We start from the raw sequence: 21,521 nt of genomic DNA on the forward strand, positions 1-21,521 counted from the left end.
GAACCCACTACCCTGGCGTTACAAGCGCCATGCACTACCAACTGAGCTACAGAAGGACTAGTTAGGGAGAGCATTATTTACAATGCTTTCAGAAAAGACCAACAGAAAAGGGACTAACTGTTCTGTAAACAGTTGTGTAAAACTCAGCAGATACACCAACAGTCCCAGGAGACCTCCAACAGAAAAGGGACTAACTGTTCTGTAATCAGTTGTGTAAAACTCAGCAGATACACCATCAGTCCCAGGAGACCTCCAACAGAAAAGGGACTAACTGTTCTGTAATCAGTTGTGTAAAACTCAGCAGATACACCATCAGTCCCAGGAGACCTCCAACAGAAAAGGGACAATGTTTCCACTGTCCATACCTGCCTACTCCTTTAACACCAGAGACAACATGATTAATGTTTCCACTGTCCATACCTGCCTACTCCTTTAACACCAGAGACAACATGATTAATGTTTCCACTGTCCATACCTGCCTACTCCTTTAACACCAGAGACAACATGATTAATGTTTCCACTGTCCATACCTGCCTACTCCTTTAACACCAGAGACAACATGATTAATGTTTCCACTGTCCATACCTGCCTACTCCTTTAACACCAGAGACAACATGATTAATGTTTCCACTGTCCATACCTGCCTACTCCTTTAACACCAGAGACAACATGATTAATGTTTCCACTGTCCATACCTGCCTACTCCTTTAACACCAGAGACAACATGATGAATGTTTCCACTGTCCATACCTGCCTACTCCTTTAACACCAGAGACAACATGATTAATGTTTCCACTGTCCATACCTGCCTACTCCTTTAACACCAGAGACAACATGATTAATGTTTCCACTGTCCATACCTGCCTACTCCTTTAACACCAGAGACAACATGATGAATGTTTCCACTGTCCATACCTGCCTACTCCTTTAACACCAGAGACAACATGATTAATGTTTCCACTGTCCATACCTGCCTACTCCTTTAACACCAGAGACAACATGATTAATGTTTCCACTGTCCATACCTGCCTACTCCTTTAACACCAGAGACAACATGATTAATGTTTCCACTGTCCATACCTGCCTACTCCTTTAACACCAGAGACAACATGATTAATGTTTCCACTGTCCATACCTGCCTACTCCTTTAACACCAGAGACAACATGATTAATGTTTCCACTGTCCATACCTGCCTACTCCTTTAACACCAGAGACAACATGATTAATGTTTCCACTGTCCATACCTGCCTACTCCTTTAACACCAGAGACAACATGATTAATGTTTCCACTGTCCATACCTGCCTACTCCTTTAACACCAGAGACAACATGATTAATGTTTCCACTGTCCATACCTGCCTACTCCTTTAACACCAGAGACAACATGATTAATGTTTCCACTGTCCATACCTGCCTACTCCTTTAACACCAGAGACAACATGATTAATGTTTCCACTGTCCATACCTGCCTACTCCTTTAACACCAGAGACAACATGATTAATGTTTCCACTGTCCATACCTGCCTACTCCTTTAACACCAGAGACAAAATTATTAACTTGGACTTTTAAAAGGACCAGGATGAACCAAGCCAGTTTACAGGCAAATACTTAGAAGTGAGGATTAAAGCTCCCTAACATGTAATTATATCAAGAAGACTTTATAACTGCCCTGATAGGCTCTTTACTGACAACTCTAATAGGACAATTAAATCAAGAAGACTTTATAACTGCCCTGATAGGCTCTTTACCTACAACTCTAATAGGACAATTATATCAAGAAGACTTTATAACTGCCCTGATAGGCTCTTTACTGACAACTCTAATAGGACAATTATATCAAGAAGACATTATAACTGCCCTGATAGGCTCTTTATTGACAACTCTAATAGGACAATTATATCAAGAAGACATTATAACTGCCCTGATAGGCTCTTTATTGACAACTCTAATAGGACAATTAAATCAAGAAGACTTTATAACTGCCCTGATAGGCTCTTTACCTACAACTCTAATAGGACAATTATATCAAGAAGACATTATAACTGCCCTGATAGGCTCTTTATTGACAACTCTAATAGGACAATTATATCAAGAAGACATTATAACTGCCCTGATAGGCTCTTTACCTACAACTCTAATAGGACAATTATATCAAGAAGACTTTATAACTGCCCTGATAGGCTCTTTATTGACAACTCTAATAGGACAATTATATCAAGAAGACATTATAACTGCCCTGATAGGCTCTTTACCTACAACTCTAATAGGACAATTATATCAAGAAGACATTATAACTGCCCTGATAGGCTCTTTACCTACAACTCTAATAGGACAATTATATCAAGAAGACATTATAACTGCCCTGATAGGCTCTTTACCTACAACTCTAATAGGACAATTAAATCAAGAAGACTTTATAACTGCCCTGATAGGCTCTTTATTGACAACTCTAATAGGACAATTATATCAAGAAGACTTTATAACTGCCCTGATAGGCTCTTTACTGACAACTCTAATAGGACAATTAAATCAAGAAGACGTTATAACTGCCCTGATAGGCTCTTTACTGACAACTCTAATAGGACAATTAAATCAAGAAGACTTTATAACTGCCCTGATAGGCTCTTTACTGACAACTCTAATAGGACAATTATATCAAGAAGCCTTTATAACTGCCCTGATAGGCTCTTTATTGACAACTCTAATAGGACAATTATATCAAGAAGACATTATAACTGCCCTGATAGGCTCTTTACTGACAACACTAATAGGACAATTATATCAAGAAGACATTATAACTGCCCTGATAGGCTCTTTACTGACAACTCTAATAGGACAATTATATCAAGAAGACTTTATAACTGCCCTGATAGGCTCTTTATTGACAACTCTAATAGGACAATTATATCAAGAAGACATTATAACTGCCCTGATAGGCTCTTTACTGACAACACTAATAGGACAATTATATCAAGAAGACATTATAACTGCCCTGATAGGCTCTTTACTGACAACTCTAATAGGACAATTATATCAAGAAGACTTTATAACTGCCCTGATTGGCTCTTTACTGACAACTCTAATAGGACAATTATATCAAGAAGACTTTATAACTGCCCTGATAGGCTCTTTACTGACAACTCTAATAGGACAATTATATCAAGAAGACTTTATAACTGCCCTGATAGGCTCTTTACTGACAACTCTAATAGGACAATTATATCAAGAAGACTTTATAACTGCCCTGATAGGCTCTTTACCTACAACTCTAATAGGACAATTATATCAAGAAGACTTTATAACTGCCCTGATAGGCTCTTTATTGACAACTCTAACAGGACAATTTGGGTCGACATGGAAGAAGAACTTAATGCCCCATTTGGAGCATCATATTATCTGAGTCAACACTTAAATGTGGGACTGCAGAATCCCATAATGTCCCAAACTAAGAAATATGGAGTCAGATAAATAAGAGACAGACATCTTCCCCTTTCCTGACAAGCTCTGCTTCGTTATGGAACAACCATGAATACTAATTAGGAGGAAAGGTGGTTGTCTGGAGACAGTGGGATAGGTTTTGTTTTAGCCTCAACACTAATACATTTCACTTCTGCTTTTAGTGTCAACTTGAATTAGAGTGGCTGTGGAAGACTGGTCCCTTGATGATGTCTGCAAGTGTCTGAGTACCAATGAGCTCCATGATTCCATCCCATCATTCCAAGGTTCACAATCTTTCTGAAGAATGTCAACTCTATTCAATTGTCCACTTTTCGATGAGCAAACATTCTCTGTGTCCAGACTACTCACACATATTGTCCTCTATCACCAGCATGAACCACATGTTCTAACTGCCTGTGGAGTTAATGGGTGTGGGAAAACAAATAGATGTTTCAGCGTCTATCGGTCACACATCTACCAAAACCATACAGAGCTTTTAAGCACCAACTTAGATGAGAATTGCCTTCATGATGAATTTGAGACGGGGACTGATCCCATTGAAGATGACATGAGACTGGGACTGATCCCATTGAAGATGACATGAGACTGGGACTGATCCCATTGAAGATGACATGAGACGGGGACTGATCCCATTGAAGATGACATGAGACTGGGACTGATCCCATTGAAGATGACATGAGACGGGGACTGATCCCATTGAAGATGACATGAGACAGTAACTGATCTCATTGAAGATGAAATGAGACTGGGACTGATCCCATTGAAGATGACATGAGACTGGGACTGATCCCATTGAAGATGACATGAGACTGGGACTGATCCCATTGAAGATGACATGAGACTGGGACTGATCCCATTGAAGATGACATGAGACTGGGACTGATCCCATTGAAGATGACATGAGACTGGGACTGATCCCATTGAAGATGACATGAGACGGGGACTGATCCCATTGAAGATGACATGAGACGGGGACTGATCCCATTGAAGATGACATGAGACGGGGACTGATCCCATTGAAGATGACATGAGACTGGGACTGATCCCATTGAAGATGACATGAGACGGGGACTGATCCCATTGAAGATGACATGAGACTGGGACTGATCCCATTGAAGATGACATGAGACTGGGACTGATCCCATTGAAGATGACATGAGACTGGGACTGATCCCATTGAAGATGACATGAGACTGGGACTGATCCCATTGAAGATGACATGAGACGGGGACTGATCCGATTGAAGATGACATGAGACTGGTACTGATCCCATTGAAGATGACATGAGACTGGGACTGATCCCATTGAAGATGACATGAGACTGGGACTGATCCCATTGAAGATGACATGAGACTGGGACTGATCCCATTGAAGATGACATGAGACTGGGACTGATCCCATTGAAGATGACATGAGACGGGGACTGATCCCATTGAAGATGACATGAGACTGGGACTGATCCCATTGAAGATGACATGAGACTGGGACTGATCCCATTGAAGATGACATGAGACTGGGACTGATCCCATTGAAGATGACATGAGACTGGGACTGATCCCATTGAAGATGACATGAGACTGGGACTGATCCCATTGAAGATGACATGAGACTGGGACTGATCCCATTGAAGATGACATGAGACGGGGACTGATCCCATTGAAGATGACATGAGACTGGGACTGATCCCATTGAAGATGACATGAGACGGGGACTGATCCCATTGAAGATGACATGAGACTGGGACTGATCCCATTGAAGATGACATGAGACTGGGACTGATCCCATTGAAGATGACATGAGACTGGGACTGATCCCATTGAAGATGACATGAGACGGGGACTGATCCCATTGAAGATGACATGAGACTGGGACTGATCCCATTGAAGATGACATGAGACTGGGACTGATCCCATTGAAGATGACATGAGACTGGGACTGATCCCATTGAAGATGACATGAGACTGGGACTGATCCCATTGAAGATGACATGAGACTGGGACTGATCCCATTGAAGATGACATGAGACTGGGACTGATCCCATTGAAGATGACATGAGACGGGGACTGATCCCATTGAAGATGACATGAGACTGGGACTGATCCCATTGAAGATGACATGAGACTGGGACTGATCCCATTGAAGATGACATGAGACGGGGACTGATCCCATTGAAGATGACATGAGACTGGGACTGATCCCATTGAAGATGACATGAGACTGGGACTGATCCCATTGAAGATGACATGAGACTGGGACTGATCCCATTGAAGATGACATGAGACTGGGACTGATCCCATTGAAGATGACATGAGACTGGGACTGATCCCATTGAAGATGACATGAGACTGGGACTGATCCCATTGAAGATGACATGAGACTGGGACTGATCCCATTGAAGATGACATGAGACTGGGACTGATCCCATTGAAGATGACATGAGACTGATCCCATTGAAGATGACATGAGACTGGGACTGATCCCATTGAAGATGACATGAGACTGGGACTGATCCCATTGAAGATGACATGAGACTGGGACTGATCCCATTGAAGATGACATGAGACTGGGACTGATCCCATTGAAGATGACATGAGCGATGTAGAGAGTCTGCCAGAGGCTGAATATGTTCAAGACACAGAGATCAACACTGAGCAGCTAATTGAATGTCTCCAAAACAATATCTGTCTTGTTATTTAGTAAACCAGGAAAGAACACTGCATCCCAGCTACGGTACAGAATAACATTGTTGAGGACCTCAGAACCATGTTGATGCATTATGACCCACTACAGTCCCCTCAGGTTTCATCTGACAAATAAACTAATAAATGTGGTTGAACAGGACGATCTCAGGGACTTGCTTAACAACTCTGCAGTATTTGAGGAATGCATTAGATGCATAATCTCTGAGTGGATGCTGGAGCATTACTGTGTGAAAGAAGTGGGCGTGGTCAGGACAACTGAAGTACCACTGAGAAACAAAGAAGGTTATAAAACAAGGTGATTTCAATACAGCTACATTTCCCCCAGGCTACATGAATATAAAGAGACATGAGACAAAACAATCATAATGAATCAGATTACATGGCCCCCAGGCTACATGAATATAAAGAGACATGAGACAAAACAATCATAATGAATCAGATTACATGGCCCCCAGGCTACATGAATATAAAGAGACATGAGACAAAACAATCATAATGAATCAGATTACATGGCCCCCAGGCTACATGAATATAAAGAGACATGAGACAAAACAATCATAATGAGGCAGATTACATGGACAGGGGACCTGATCCTAGATCATAATTAACCAGATTACAGTGAGAGAAGGGACCTGATCCTAGATCATAATGAATCAGATTACATGGAGAGGGGGGACCTGATCCTAGATCATAATGAATCAGATTACATGGAGAGGGGGACCTGATCCTAGATCATAATGAATCAGATTACATGGAGAGGAGGACCTGATCCTAGATCATAATGAATCAGATTACATGGAGAGGGGACCTGATCCTAGATCATAATGAATCAGATTACATGGAGAGGGGGACCTGATCCTAGATCATAATGAATCAGATTACATGGAGAGGGGGGACCTGATCCTAGATCATAATGAATCAGATTACATGGAGAGGGGGACCTGATCCTAGATCATAATGAATCAGATTACATGGAGAGCGGGACCTGATCCTAGATCATAATGAATCATATTACATGGAGAGGGGGACCTGATCCTAGATCATAATGAATCAGATTACATGGAGAGGGGGACCTGATCCTAGATCATAATGAATCAGATTACATGGAGAGGGGGACCTGATCCTAGATCATAATGAATCAGATTACATGGAGAGAAGGGACCTGATCCTAGATCATAATGAATCAGATTACATGGAGAGGGAGACCTGATCCTAGATCATAATGAATCAGATTACATGGAGAGAAGGGACCTGATCCTAGATCATAATGAATCAGATTACATGGACAGGGAGACCTGATCCTAGATCATAATGAATCAGATTACATGGAGAGAAAGGACCTGATCCTAGATCATAATGAATCAGATTACATGGAGAGGGAGACCTGATCCTAGATCATAATGAATCAGATTACATGGAGAGGGGGACCTGATCCTAGATCATAATGAATCAGATTACATGGAGAGGTGGACCTGATCCTAGATCATAATGAATCAGATTACATGGAGAGGGGGGACCTGATCCTAGATCATAATGAATCAGATTACATGGAGAGGGGGGACCTGATCCTAGATCATAATGAATCAGATTACATGGAGAGGGGGACCTGAATCCTGGAGAGGGGGTCCTTCTGTAGCTCAGTTGGTAGAGCATGGCGCTTGTAACGCCAGGGTAGTGGGTTCAATTCCGGGACCACCCATACGTAGAATGTATGCACACATGACTGTAAGTCGCTTTGGATAAAAGCGTCCGCTAAATGGCATATATTATTATTATTATATATTATCCTAGATCACAATGAATCAGATTGCATGGAGAGGAGGACCTGATCCTAGATCATAATGAATCAGATTACATGGAGAGAAGGGACCTGATCCTAGATCATAATGAATCAGATTACATGGAGAGGGGACCTGATCCTAGATCATAATGAATCAGATTACATGGACAGGGGGACCTGATCCTAGATCATAATGAATCAGATTACATGGAGAGGGGGACCTGATCCTAGATCATAATGAATCATATTACATGGAGAGGGGGACCTGATCCTAGATCATAATGAATCAGATTACATGGAGAGGGGGAGCTGATCCTAGATCATAATGAATCAGATTACATGGAGAGGAGACCTGATCCTAGATCATAATGAATCAGATTACATGGAGAGGAGGGACCTGATCCTAGATCATAATGAATCAGATTACATGGAGAGGGGGACCTGATCCTAGATCATAATGAATCAGATTACATGGAGAGGGGGACCTGATCCTAGATCATAATGAATCAGATTACATGGAGAGGGGGACCTGATCCTAGATCATAATGAATCAGATTACATGGAGAGGAGGGACCTGATCCTAGATCATAATGAATCAGATTACATGGAGAGGAGGGACCTGATCCTAGATCATAATGAATCAGATTACATGGAGAGGGGGGACCTGATCCTAGATCAGCACTCCAACTCTGGGACACTGCCTGTATAAAACCGAACACAGAGTTGTAAAGTCTAGTTACAGCAGGTGTTTACTGCCATCTAGTGGAAGATACCAATATAACACTACATTATCAGGGTGGGGAGGCGGCTGAGCTGAAACAGAAAGTAAAGTTGTTCTTTTGTTCAGGATCCATTTTGAGACGACAGAGCAGAAAAGACTACATGGAGATTATTGAAAAATAAAGTAAGTATTTCTGAACAATAATCTATTCTAATGGACAGAGTACGTGCATGAATACCTGGAATGAGATATTACTAGTTAGTAGAACTGCTACTTGAGCTGAGTTGCTGACAGACAGCAGTTTCAAAGTGTAAACTAATCAGTAGTCCTACATGTTATCAGTAAAACGTCTGGTAAAGATGGTGGAGGAGCTTTTCAATGATATGGTTTCATGTTTATCTCAGGGTTCCTCCATCCTTTTGTTCTTACCAGCACTTACATACCTGATTCAACTAATCATCACATATTTTAAAATAATTTAATATTCGAGGCATACAAATTAACATTCTCAAATTAAAACCTTTTGGGTTTGTAGGCCTGCTTACAATTATTAAAGTCCTACAGTAACTCACATCTTGGAGAAAAAAACACAGCTAAACTTGGTTTCGAGTAAATTATATGTTTATCTATAATAATGTAAGAGAGATGACTTGAAGAAACGCGTCTGGGATTAGAACTCTGTGTCTCTGCTACAGTAGGAGGATCGTTTTGCATGGCCCGGTGCTACAGGTGAGTGGACATTTATTTTATGGACCAATGGAATGGTCTAAAATGCTCAAACTCTGCTCACCCGGGGAGCCGGGCAATGCACAACTAATTCACTCAGTGACCGTTACTTTATTTCCTGATATGAAATTGAAAGTAATTTTGTAGCCGACGCAGTTCCAGAATGTCTGTTGAAACTGTGTTAGAACAGTGGTGTCTCATATGGAACGTTAGAACAGTGGTGGAAACAGAACTCAGTTCCAGAATGTCTGTTGAAACTGTGTCTCATATGGAACGTTAGAACAGTGGTGGAAACAGAACTCAGTTCCAGAATGTCTGTTGAAACTGTGTCTCATATGGAACGTTAGAACAGTGGTGGAAACAGAACTCAGTTCTCAAACTGGAGTAAAAGTAAAGATTCCTTCATAGAAAATTACTCAATTAAAAGTGAAAGTCACACAGTAAAATAATACTTCAGGAAAAGTCTAAAAGTATTTGGTTTGAAATATACTTAAGCATCAAAAGTAAAAAATAAAGTAGTAATAATTTTAAATTCATTTTATTAAGCAAACCAGACAGCACAATGTTCTTGTTATTTTAATTCATGGATTGCCAGGGTCACTTTCCAACACTCAGACATAATTTAAAAACAAAGCATTTGTGTTTAGTGAGTCTGCCAGATAAGATGCAGTAGGGAAGACCAGGGATGTTCTCTTGACAATTTTCTGTTCTGCTTGGCATTCAAAATGTAACGAGTACTTTTGGGTGTCAGGGAAAATGTTCGGACTAAAAAGTACATAATTTTCTTTATGACTGTAGTAAAAGTAAAACTAAAAGTTGTTAAAAATATAAATAGTAAAGTAAAGGACAGATTCCCCCCAAAACTACTGAATTATAACTTTAAAGTATTTTACTGAAGTACTTTACACCACTGCATTAGAAGACAGATAAATGTGTTGATTTGAAGGAAAGATGGGCATATTCTGGTAGGTCTACTACCAACTATTATAAAGTTAGGTCGTCGTCAGACATTCAACAGTCACAGTAGGTTTGAGCTACAGTCTGATCACTAATCATGCCGACCAACCTGATGGTCTCTGTTGGAAATGTTGTGAAAAGAATCTGGCTTAGTTTATAAATATCTGGTATTACTCATCTCATATGTAGATACTGTATTCTATACTGTTCTACTGTATCTTAGTCTATGCATTACATTAACAGCAACTCATCTCATATGTAGATACTGTATTCTATACTATTCTACTGTATCTTAGTCTATGTATTACTCATCTCATATGTATATACTCTATTCTATACTATTCTACTGTATCTTAGTCTATGCATTACTCATCTCATATGTATATACTGTATTCTATACTATTCTACTGTATCTTAGTCTATGCATTACTCATCTCATATGTATATACTGTATTCTATACTATTCTACTGTATCTTAGTCTATGCATTACTCATCTCATATGTATATACTGTATTCTATACTATTCTACTGTATCTTAGTCTATGCATTACTCATCTCATATGTATATACTGTATTCTATACTATTCTACTGTATCTTAGTCTATGCATTACTCATCTCATATGTAGATACTGTATTCTATACTATTCTACTGTATCTTAGTCTATGCATTACTCATCTCATATGTATATACTGCATTCTATACTATTCTACTGTATCTTAGTCTATGCATTACTCATCTCATATGTATATACTGTATTCTATACTATTCTACTGTATCTTAGTCTATGCTGCTCAGACATTGTGACCAATAAGATTTGATTTGATTTTGATTAGGCTACATACACTACATGACCAAAAGTATGTTGGACACCTATAACAGCCAGACTTTCAAACGAACATTCTCATTCCAAAATCATAGGCATTCATATGGGAAGGAGTTGGTCCCCCTTTGCTGCTATAACAGCCTAACAGCCCAGTCTTCTGGGAAGACTTTCCACTAGATGTTGGAACATTACTGCGGGGACTTGCTTCCATTCAGCCACAAGAGCATTAGGGAGGTCGGGCACTGATGTTGGGTGATTGGGCCTGGCTCGCAGTCGGCATTCCAATTCATCCCAAAGGTGTTCAATGGGGTTGAGGTCAGGGCTCTGTGCAGGCCAGTCAAGTTCTTCCACACCGATCTCGACAAGCCATTACTGTATGGACCTCGCTTTGTGCATGGGGATATTGTCATGCTGAAACTGGAAAGGGCCTTCCCCAAACTGCCCAAGACAATTTTCCTCCGCCACCAAACTTTACAGTTGGCACAATGCATTCGGACAGGAAGCGTTTTCCTGGCATCCACCAAACCCAGATTCCACTGCTCCAGAGTCCAATGGCAGCGAGCTCTACACCACTCAAGCCGATGCTTGGCATTGCGCAAGGTGATCTTGTGTGCGGCTGCTTGGCCACGGAAATCCATTTCATGAAGATCCCGATGAACAGTTATTTTGCTGACATTGCAGTTTGGAACTCGGTAGTGAGTGTTGCAACCGAGGACAGATCATTTTTATGTGCTTCCACACTTGGCGGAGTTCTCTGAGCCGGTGGCAGCTCACTGAGCAGGTTGCAGGCGTTTATTTGACAAACTGACATGTTGGAAAGGTGGCAGTTTTAATGTCCGTTTTAGCCCTTCTGTCTACATTCTCAGATTAGTTTAGAAAATAACAGATTGAAAGACAATAAATAGCCACTTTTGATTAATACAAATAATTGTGAGACATGGCCTTGTGTTGCTGTACTGTCTATAACTACCTTAACAAACAGTGACTTATTATTATTATTGACAGTTACCATGGAGATGAAATGTCACAACTACATGTTCATGTGATGCATTAAATCACCTGACTGTTTCTATGTCTGTTAGTAAATGTTTTATTTCTCAAAGAGATAATGAATACATGAGAACAATAATTAGTTGTCACTGTGTTAATCACAACCAACATGCTGGATCTCTGTTTAGGGGTCAGTGCTCTAAAATGAGTCTCTCCGGGAAGAGAGAGGAGGGGGGCCCTGCCTCTAAAATTCATCTCTCTGAGGGACATGACACCAAAGCTAAGAGGTAAGATGATAATTTTATGAATCATTTATAAAGTTTATTTCCAAAATAAATAGCTATCTTAAGATGAATGAACTTACTGTAAATCACTCTGGATAAGAGCATCTGCTAAATCAGGGTTCTCAATCCGGGGTCTGTGGAGGTACTGCAGGGGTTCTCAATCCGGGGTCTGTGGAGGTACTGCAGGGTTCTCAATCCGGGGTCTGTGGATCCGGGGTCTGTACAATCCGGGGTCTGTGGAGGTACTGCAGGGTTCTCAATCCGGGGTCTGTGGAGGTGGAGGTACTGCAGGGGTTCTCAATCTGGGGTCTGTGGAGGTACTGCAGGGGTTCTCAATCCGGGGTCTGTGGAGGTACTGCAGGGGTTCCACGGCACCCTGACTGTACTCGTTGCAATGTCAGACATTTGATAGAATTTCCACATGACACAACCACTTTGCCTTCTCTTAATTATTGACTAATATAATGGAATGCATCTTTTAACCAATTGTGATGGTTGTTACCAGCAGAATATTGACAATATAACTGTTACATCAACACACTCTTCACACCCGTTTAACAACTCTAAATAGCTTTGGCATAGTAGGCATCAAGTCCCTTGCCAATAATGTTGCCTACAAACGTTGCAACAATGTTCATTTTCGTTGAACACATATTACACCCTAGATACTTTCAATTGCCCAATTTATATCCATGCACAATTTAGGATTATTATTTAACAACATGATGTTTTGCTCCAAAGGGAGAACTTGAAATAACATGATGTAGATAATTAAATCATCAAAAGAAAGACAGGTTTAGAAAACAAGGTTCCTTATAAAAAGGATTCTATCACTTCCTTAAAATATGAAATCAATAAAAGTTAGATATATATTTTTGGGTTCAGTGAAGAAGAACCTCTAGAGTTCTGATCAACAAAAGGTTTATGTTTTGAGGATGTGAACCCAGCAGCCCTCCAGTGGTCAGATCAATTCCACCTGTTTTTTCCAGCGCCTGGCCCGGGATTCGAACCAGCCACCTTTCGGTCACAGCTCCAACTCCAACATGAGTTAATCTTCAGAAATAAGCATGAGTTAATCTGCCAAAATGAAGACAAAATGCTCTGCAGACACACATGGTATCACAGACATACTTATCACTTGTTATACATAATTATTATACATAAATCATTGCCAAAAGCACAAGACATACTGTTGCATGTAGATCTATATTATTAATGGATTGATCACATAGAAATATAAAAAAACATTATTTTTAACTACTGCAATGCAATTACATGTGGCTCAGGAACCACTGACTCACTGCATTATTCTATAGTATTATCAAGACAGACACCTGCTGTTAACTGTTCTTAACTACTTAGGACAGCTGCTGTTAACTACTAACTACTTAGGACAGCTCACGAGGTGTCCTAAATATCTACTGACTAGGTGGGTAGGTAATTTAGGCAATGGGTAGGTAACTAGGTCATTTATACCCATAAGTGTAAAATGTCTTTATTCTCAGCACTTATACGACCAATTTTCTACTCTGAGACACTTTGGCCATATGGAACCAGATCTCAACATATTCTCATAAAAAAACTGAATGTTTGATCTCAAAATGTTGTTATAATTTAGTAAAAATGTTTGTTAAACATAATAATAAAAAATGAATATTACTAATGTAACCCACTGTAAAGACTGGGTTTAGGTTATTGTGTTGCACTGCTCATGTCCGCGTTCTGGAACTGTCCCCGTCCCCGTACAGAACTGTCCGCGTCCCCGTACAGAACTGTCCGCGTCCCTGTACAGAACTGTCCGCGTCCCTGTACAGAACTGTCCCGTCCCGTACCCGTCCCAGAACTGTCCGCGTCCCCGTACAGAACTGTCCCCGTCCCCGTACAGAACTGTCCGCGTCCCCGTACAGAACTGTCCGCGTCCCTGTACAGAACTGTCCCCGTCCCTGTACAGAACTGTCCCCGTCCCCGTACAGAACTGTCCCCGTCCCTGTACAGAACTGTCCGCGTCCCTGTACAGAACTGTCCGCGTCCCTGTACAGAACTGTCCCGTCCCCGTACAGAACTGTCCGCGTCCCTGTACAGAACTGTCCCCGTCCCTGTACAGAACTGTCCCCGTCCCTGTACAGAACTGTCCTCGTCCCTGTACAGAACTGTCCGCGTCCCCGTACAGAACTGTCCGCGTCCCTGTACAGAACTGTCCCCGTCCCCGTACAGAACTGTCCGCGTCCCTGTACAGAACTGTCCGCGTCCCTGTACAGAACTGTCCGCGTCCCCGTACAGAACTGTCCCCGTCCCCGTACAGAACTGTCCGCGTCCCCGTACAGAACTGTCCCCGTCCCTGTACAGAACTGTCCGCGTCCCCGTACAGAACTGTCCGCGTCCCCGTACAGAACTGTCCCCGTCCCTGTACAGAACTGTCCCCGTCCCTGTACAGAACTGTCCGCGTCCCCGTACAGAACTGTCCGCGTCCCCGTACAGAACTGTCCGCGTCCCCGTACAGAACTGTCCGCGTCCCCGTACAGAACTGTCCGCGTCCCCGTACAGAACTGTCCGCGTCCCCGTACAGGACTGTCCGTGTCCCCGTACCGAACTGTCCGCGTCACCGTTCCAAGGATATTGTCCGGTTACGCGCAGAGTGGACTGAGGTGATCTTGGGGAATAACGACAGAGTTTGTTACAGTGTTGAAACACCGAAGTTTATTGTTCAATTTGCTTTTTTCTTAACGGTCAGGGACAGTATGAGTCACGATATAATAATATATAATAACTGTATGCCATTTAGCTGACGCTTTTATCCAAAGCGCTTACAGTCATGTGTGCATACATTCTACGTATGGGTGGTCCCAATCGAACCCACTACCCTCTACAAGCGCCATGCTCTACCAACTGAGCCACAGAAGGACCACGAGCAGACCTGCTAGCTAGTCGGTACAGCTCGGTCTAGCTAGCTACTCTACCAGCAGCATCCTAGTTATCCTAGCTAGTCGGTACAGCTCGGTAAGCTAGCTAGCTACTCTACCAGCAGCATCCTAGTTATCCTAGCCAGTCAGTACAGCTCGGTAAGCTAGCTAGCTACTCTACCAGCAGCATCCTAGTTATCCTAGCTAGTCGGTACAGCTCGGTAAGCTAGCTATTTACTCTACCAGCAGCATCCTAGTTATCCTAGCTAGTCGGTACAGCTCGGTAAGCTAGCTAGTTACTCTACCAGCAGCATCCTAGTTATCCTAGCTAGTCGGTACAGCTCAGTAAGCTAGCTAGCTACTCTACCAGCAGCATCCTAGTTATCCTTCCACCTGTTAAATCCCGGTGAGGCGAAGATGGACGGTAACTTTAGTGTTTAACCCCTCTGTGTCCAAGGACCGAACTATTGAATATTATTTTCAGGGCGCCTCAATAGCAGGTATTGAACCCCGGGTAAATAATCACTAGTCAGAACCTCAACCTCAGTATACATTCATTATAACAATCATCTTAATATCTGATATTGTGAGTAAACAACCTCGAGAGTGTGCGTCTTCCAGCCCTCCAATAAATTACATCATTTAACCCTCCCGGTTAGTAAATTTACCTCAACATGCCCCCGGAGAAGGCAGCGTAACGACACCAGCCTTTTAGCGGGGCTGACAGACTGACTACAACGCTCGCGTCGATAAATTAATTTCGTTATTAAAAATGACACCCTGCTCACGCGCCATAGAAGCAGGTACCCACGTGCCATCTCCTCATTGGTTTATAGAAGCAGGTACCCACGTGCCATCTCCTCATTGGTTTATAGAAGCAGGTACCCACGTGCCATCTCCTCATTGGTGTATAGAAGCAGGTACCCACGTGCCATCTCCTCATTTAGCAAAAAAACATAATTTAACATAAACTTAACTTCTTTAAACAATAAAAACTCATTTATGAACATTTCTGAAATGGATATATAGCTTTTTGTAATGAAACTCTTCTTATGTTTCCCCATCTGAGCTCAGAGTAGATGAGAGATGTAATGTTTGTCTCTGTTGTGTTGAAGACCAATCAGGCAGGAGAGACCAGCCTCCCCTGTTCCCAGCTGTGTGTCCATGAAGAGTGACCAGTCTATGGATCCTCCTATATGTTTAGAGAGGGAGACTTTTCTACTGAACAAAGGTAAGAAGAACTCATGGGTCCTGGTCAGTGAGTTAAACAACACTGTCTCTAGTCATTTCTCCTCCCATTTTCCCATTTATTGTTGTTGTTTTCATAATCCATAGGCTCATCATTTTGTCCATTTTCATAGTCCTAAAACAATATTAAACAAACACAACATTCCCTCCCTGTGTGTGTGTGTGTGTGTGTGTGTGTGTGTGTGTGTGTGTGTGTGTGTGTGTGTGTGTGTGTGTGTGTGTGTGTGTGTGTGTGTGTGTGTGTGTGTGTGTGTGTGTGTACTCCCTGGATGAGGAGATGTAATCTCATGTTTTGTCCACAGAAACCAACAGGAGAGATCAGAGTCAGAGATTCTCAGTGGTCAGTCTTCCCAGAGTCATCAAACAGACCTGGCCTCCATATTCAGTGTATGTGGTCCTGTTATGTACATTTGTTTTTGTTTAACTCTAGTAAAGTTGATCTGTCAATCATTCATTAATGTGTTAATGAGAAAGCATTTATTCTCTTGCTTAACTTATTTACTTTATTTATTTCAGTTGCTTGAAGAGAAAATGATGACGTTTGTGAAGAATGAGCTGAAGATGTTCAAGAGGATTCTTAGTCCAGAACTCCCAGAAGGCTTTGAGATTCAGAAGCAGGATAAGGAAGTGGTGGATGCTGAAGATGAGAAGCAGGAGAGCAGTGCCAGAGAGGGGGCTCTGAAGATCACACTGCACATCCTGAGGAAAATGAACCAGAAGGAGCTTGCTGACAAACTGGAGAAAAGTAAGATCTGTTTGCCTCATGTTGAATGATGTTTTATAACATTTAAAAGCTGTAGCTAAAGTACAGCTAAAGTAGCTGTTTAACTCAATGATATTGTAGCTGTAACGGTTTTCTAGGTGTGAAGGAGAGTCGGACCAAAATGCAGCGTGTAGATTGTGATCCATAATTTAATAAACAAACGTAACACGAATCTAAATACAAACACTACAAAAAACGTAACGAAAATCGAAACAGCCTATACTTGTGTACACTAACACACAGGAACAAGGACACTAAGGACAATCACCCACAAAACACTCAAAGAATATGGCTGCCTAAATATGGTTCCCAATCAGAGACAACGATAAACACCTGCCTCTGATTGAGAACCACTGATTGAGAACCACAGCCATAGACTTTGATAGATCACCCCACAAGCTACAATCCCAATACATACCAAAACCCCAAGACAAAAATACACCACAATACAAAAACCCCATGCCACACCCTGGCCTGACCCAAACATGAAGATAAACACAAAATACTTCGACCAGGGCGTGACAGTAGCAGCCTTAAAACAACACCAAGTGACCTCATCAAGAAGCAGCAGGGATGTGTTGTACTGATTCATTTAGAGAGAGAGACAATATTAATAATACCATCAATAATACCAATAATAACATAATAATAACAATAATAATAACACCAGTCTGGATTATGAAAACATTGATAGTTATTAAAACAGATGTAATATGAATATCCTCTGTGTTATTTCTAGATTCAGATGAGCTTGCTGTGATTTGCCAACGTGAACTCAAATCTAATCTAAAGAAGAAGTTTCAATGTGTATTTGAGGGGATCGCTAAACAAGGAAACCCAACACTTCTCAATAAGATCTACACAGAGCTCTACATCACAGAGGGTGGAACAGGAGAGGTCAATAATGAACATGAGCTGAGACAGATTGAGACAACAACCAGGAAACAAGCAAGACCAGAGACTGCAATCAAATGTAACGACATCTTCAAACCCTTAACTGGACAAGACAAACCTATCAGAACTGTGCTGACAAAGGGAGTCGCTGGCATTGGAAAAACAGTCTCTGTGCAGAAGTTCATTCTGGACTGGGCTGAAGGAAAAGCAAATCAGGATGTCCAATTTGTATTTTCATTCCCTTTTCGGGAGCTAAATTTGATGAAAGGGGACAAACACACTTTCATTGAACTTCTCAATCACTTCTCAATGGAAACCAAACAATCAGGAATCTCCAGCTATGACAAGTACAAAGTTCTGTTCATCTTTGATGGTCTGGATGAGTGCCGACTGCCCCTAGACTTCCAGAAGAACAAGATCTGTTGGGACGTCACAGAGTCAACCTCAGTGGATGTTCTGCTGACAAATCTCATCAGGGGAAATATGCTTCCCTCTGCTCTCCTCTGGATAACTACCCGACCTGCAGCAGCCAATAAGATCCCTTCAGGGTGTGTTGACCAGGTGACAGAGGTACGAGGGTTCAATGACCCACAGAAGGAGGAGTACTTCAGGAAGAGATTCAGTGATGAGGACCTGGCCAGCAGAATCATCTCACACATAAAGACATCAAGGAGCCTCCACATCATGTGCCACATTCCAGTCTTCTGTTGGATTTCTGCAACAGTCCTTGAACACATGCTGAAACATAAGAGAGAAGAGATGCCCAAGACTCTGACTGAGATGTACACACACCTTGTGGTGTTTCATACCAAACAGAAGAATGAAAAGTATCTTGGGAAAGAAGAGACAGATCCACACTGGAATAAAGAGAGCATTCTGTCACTGGGAAAACTGGCTTTTCAACAGCTTGTGAAGGGCAATCTGATTTTCTATGAAGAAGACCTGAAAGAGGCTGGCATTGATGTCAATGAAGCCTCAGTGTACTCAGGATTGTGCACACAGCTCTTTAAAGAGGAATGTGGGCTGTACCAGGACAAGGTGTACTGCTTCGTTCATCTGAGCATTCAGGAGTTTCTGGCTGCTGTATATGTGTTCCTCTCATTCATCAACAACAATGAGAATCTAATGGACAAACTGCAAACAAACAACAAGCCTGAAGTTACTTTCTACAAGAGTGCTGTGGATAAAGCTTTACAAAGTGAGACGGGAAACCTGGACCTTTTCCTCCGCTTCCTTCTGGGCCTCTCACTGGAGTCCAATCAGAAGCACTTACGAGGTCTACTGACAAAGACAAGAAGCAGCTCACAGAGCCATGAAGAGACAGTCAAGTACATCAAGAAGAAGATCAGGGAGAATCCCTCTCCAGAGAGGAGCATCAATCTGTTCCACTGTCTGAATGAACTGAATGACCATTCTCTAGTGGAGGAGATCCAAAGCTTCCTGAGATCAGGAAGTCTCTCAAAACCCAAACTGTCACCTGCACAGTGGTCAGCTCTGGTCTTTGTGTTGCTGACTTCAGAAAAGGAGCTGGATGTGTTTGACCTGAAGAAATACTCCAGATCAGAGGAAGGTCTTCTGAGGCTGCTGCCAGTGGTCAAAGCCTCCAGAGCTGTTCTGTGAGTAAATAAAATGACATTTAAGAACTAATCATCAGGAAGAAATATTCAGTTTAGAGAAAAATATGTATTATAATATGTGTATAATATTATATTATTATATATATATTATTATATATAATATTATTTTGAAAAACATATTGAATAAATTCATTGATTTTCACATTAGTATAACAATATGACCATACAATTCTAGGAAACGGAAGATGAATCTATATGTTCTTTGAGAGAATAAACCAAATGCATCTGCCATTGTCCTTCTACACTACTGGTGTTAAATTAACAGTGTGTTTGTGAAGTCATGATGATCTCTTTGCAGGCTGTCAGGCTGTGGAGTCACAGAGGAAGGCTGTGCTTCTCTGGTCTCAGCTCTGAGGTCAAACCCCTCACACCTGAGAGAGCTGGACCTGAGTAACAATGACCTGAAGGATTCAGGAGTGAAGCTGCTCTCTGCTGGACTGGGGAATCCCCACTGTAAACTGGAGACTCTGAGGTCAGTATTCCTGTAGTTGGTCAACAAGTGATAACTGTTCCCCAGATCCACATGTGTTTACCAGACACACATAGTCCACACCATATGTGTTTGGACAGTGAAGCTTACAGTTTTAAATGTGGTGCTCTGCTCCAGCATTTTGGATTTGAGATATAATGTTTCATATTAGGTGACAGTACAGAATGTCACCTTTTATTTCAAGGTATTTTCATACATATATATTTTACTGTTTAGAAATGAAAACACTTTGTATCTAGTCCTCCCATTTGAAAAGGTGATAATATTTTGGATAAATTATTTTTGTCATAAGTTTAGTATTTGGTCCCATATTCCATGCCTGCAGTGATTACATCAAGCTTGTGATTCTACTAACTTGGTGAATTAATTTGCAGTTTGTCTTGGTTGTGTTTTGGATGTTTTTCCTAATAGAAACTAAATGGTGAATAATGTCCTGTCATTTTGGAGTCACTTCACTTGTATTGTCAGGAAGAATAGAATATGTTTCTGAACACTTCTACATTCATGTGGATGCTACCATGATTATGAATAATAATGAATGAATCGATGATAATGATGAATGAGTTACAGAGGCACAAAGATCAGACCCCTGTTATTGGTAATGGTGAGAGGTTAGTATGTTTTGTTGTATGTTTTGTTGTCTCTGTTATTGGTAATGGTGAGAGGTTATCATGTTTTGTTGTAGTCTCTGTTATTGGTAATGGTGAGAGGTTATCATGTTTTGTTGTACCTCTGTTATTGGTAATGGTGAGAGGTTATCATGTTTTGTTGTAGTCTCTGTTATTGGTAATGGTGAGAGGTTAGCATGTTTTGTTGTAGCCTCTGTTATTGGTAATGGTGAGAGGTTAGCATGTTTTGTTGTAGTCTCTGTTATTGGTAATGGTGAGAGGTTATCATGTTTTGTTGTGCTCTCTGTTTTTGTTGTAGTGAGAGGTTATCATGTTTTGTTTGTCTCTGTTTGGTAATGGTGAGAGGTTAGCATGTTTTGTTGTAGCCTCTGTTATTGGTAATGGTGAGAGGTTGTAGTCTCTGCATGTTTTGTTGTAGTCTCTGTTATTGGTAATGGTGAGAGGTTAGCATGTTTTGTTGTAGTCTCTGTTATTGGTAATGGTGAGAGGTTAGCATGTTTTGTTGTAGTCTCTG

At 41.4% G+C, this 21,521-nt stretch overlaps 2 protein-coding genes and 1 long non-coding RNA gene across 4 annotated transcripts in view; 2 read left to right on the forward strand and 1 right to left on the reverse strand.

Moving 5' to 3' along the window:
• The window catches only part of LOC127926217 (NACHT, LRR and PYD domains-containing protein 12-like), a 142,388-nt gene that overhangs the window by 110,042 nt on the left and 10,825 nt on the right, over positions 1–21,521 (forward strand). The window contains exon 8 of the mRNA XM_052511667.1: positions 20,187–20,360. Coding sequence (XP_052367627.1) covers positions 20,187–20,360 — 174 coding nt within the window. The remainder of the gene's footprint in view (positions 1–20,186; positions 20,361–21,521) is intronic.
• Positions 7,147–8,604, reverse strand: LOC127926222 (uncharacterized). 2 transcript variants are annotated; one of them, XR_008123648.1, is made up of 3 exons: positions 8,517–8,604; positions 7,635–7,724; positions 7,147–7,368 (listed from the first exon to the last, which is right to left on the reverse strand). It is a non-coding gene; the product is annotated as an uncharacterized LOC127926222 (long non-coding RNA). The 2 variants fall into 2 exon arrangements; XR_008123649.1 differs by lacking the exon at positions 7,147–7,368 and adding an exon at positions 7,509–7,546.
• Positions 8,741–19,871, forward strand: LOC127926218 (NLR family CARD domain-containing protein 3-like). The gene is made up of 6 exons (XM_052511669.1): positions 8,741–8,846; positions 12,351–12,449; positions 16,462–16,577; positions 16,897–16,981; positions 17,111–17,339; positions 18,097–19,871. The coding sequence occupies exons 3-6, from the start codon at positions 16,543–16,545 to the stop codon at positions 19,869–19,871; spliced, it is 2,124 nt and encodes a 707-aa protein (XP_052367629.1). The 5' UTR covers positions 8,741–8,846; positions 12,351–12,449; positions 16,462–16,542.

Source organism: Oncorhynchus keta, unplaced genomic scaffold, assembly GCF_023373465.1.
Source record: "Oncorhynchus keta strain PuntledgeMale-10-30-2019 unplaced genomic scaffold, Oket_V2 Un_contig_720_pilon_pilon, whole genome shotgun sequence".
Classification (NCBI taxonomy): Eukaryota; Metazoa; Chordata; class Actinopteri; order Salmoniformes; family Salmonidae; genus Oncorhynchus; species Oncorhynchus keta.

What these genes read in the sequence shown, in the direction of transcription:
- LOC127926218 (XM_052511669.1), top strand. Translation starts at nt 16,543, where the DNA reads ATGTTTAGAGAGGGAGACTTTTCTACTGAACAAAG. An exon ending in GACTTTTCTACTGAACAAAG is followed by an intron (nt 16,578 to 16,896) that starts GTAAGAAGAACT and finishes TTTTGTCCACAG; the next exon opens with AAACCAACAGGAGAGATCAG. An exon ending in ACCTGGCCTCCATATTCAGT is followed by an intron (nt 16,982 to 17,110) that starts GTATGTGGTCCT and finishes TATTTATTTCAG; the next exon opens with TTGCTTGAAGAGAAAATGAT.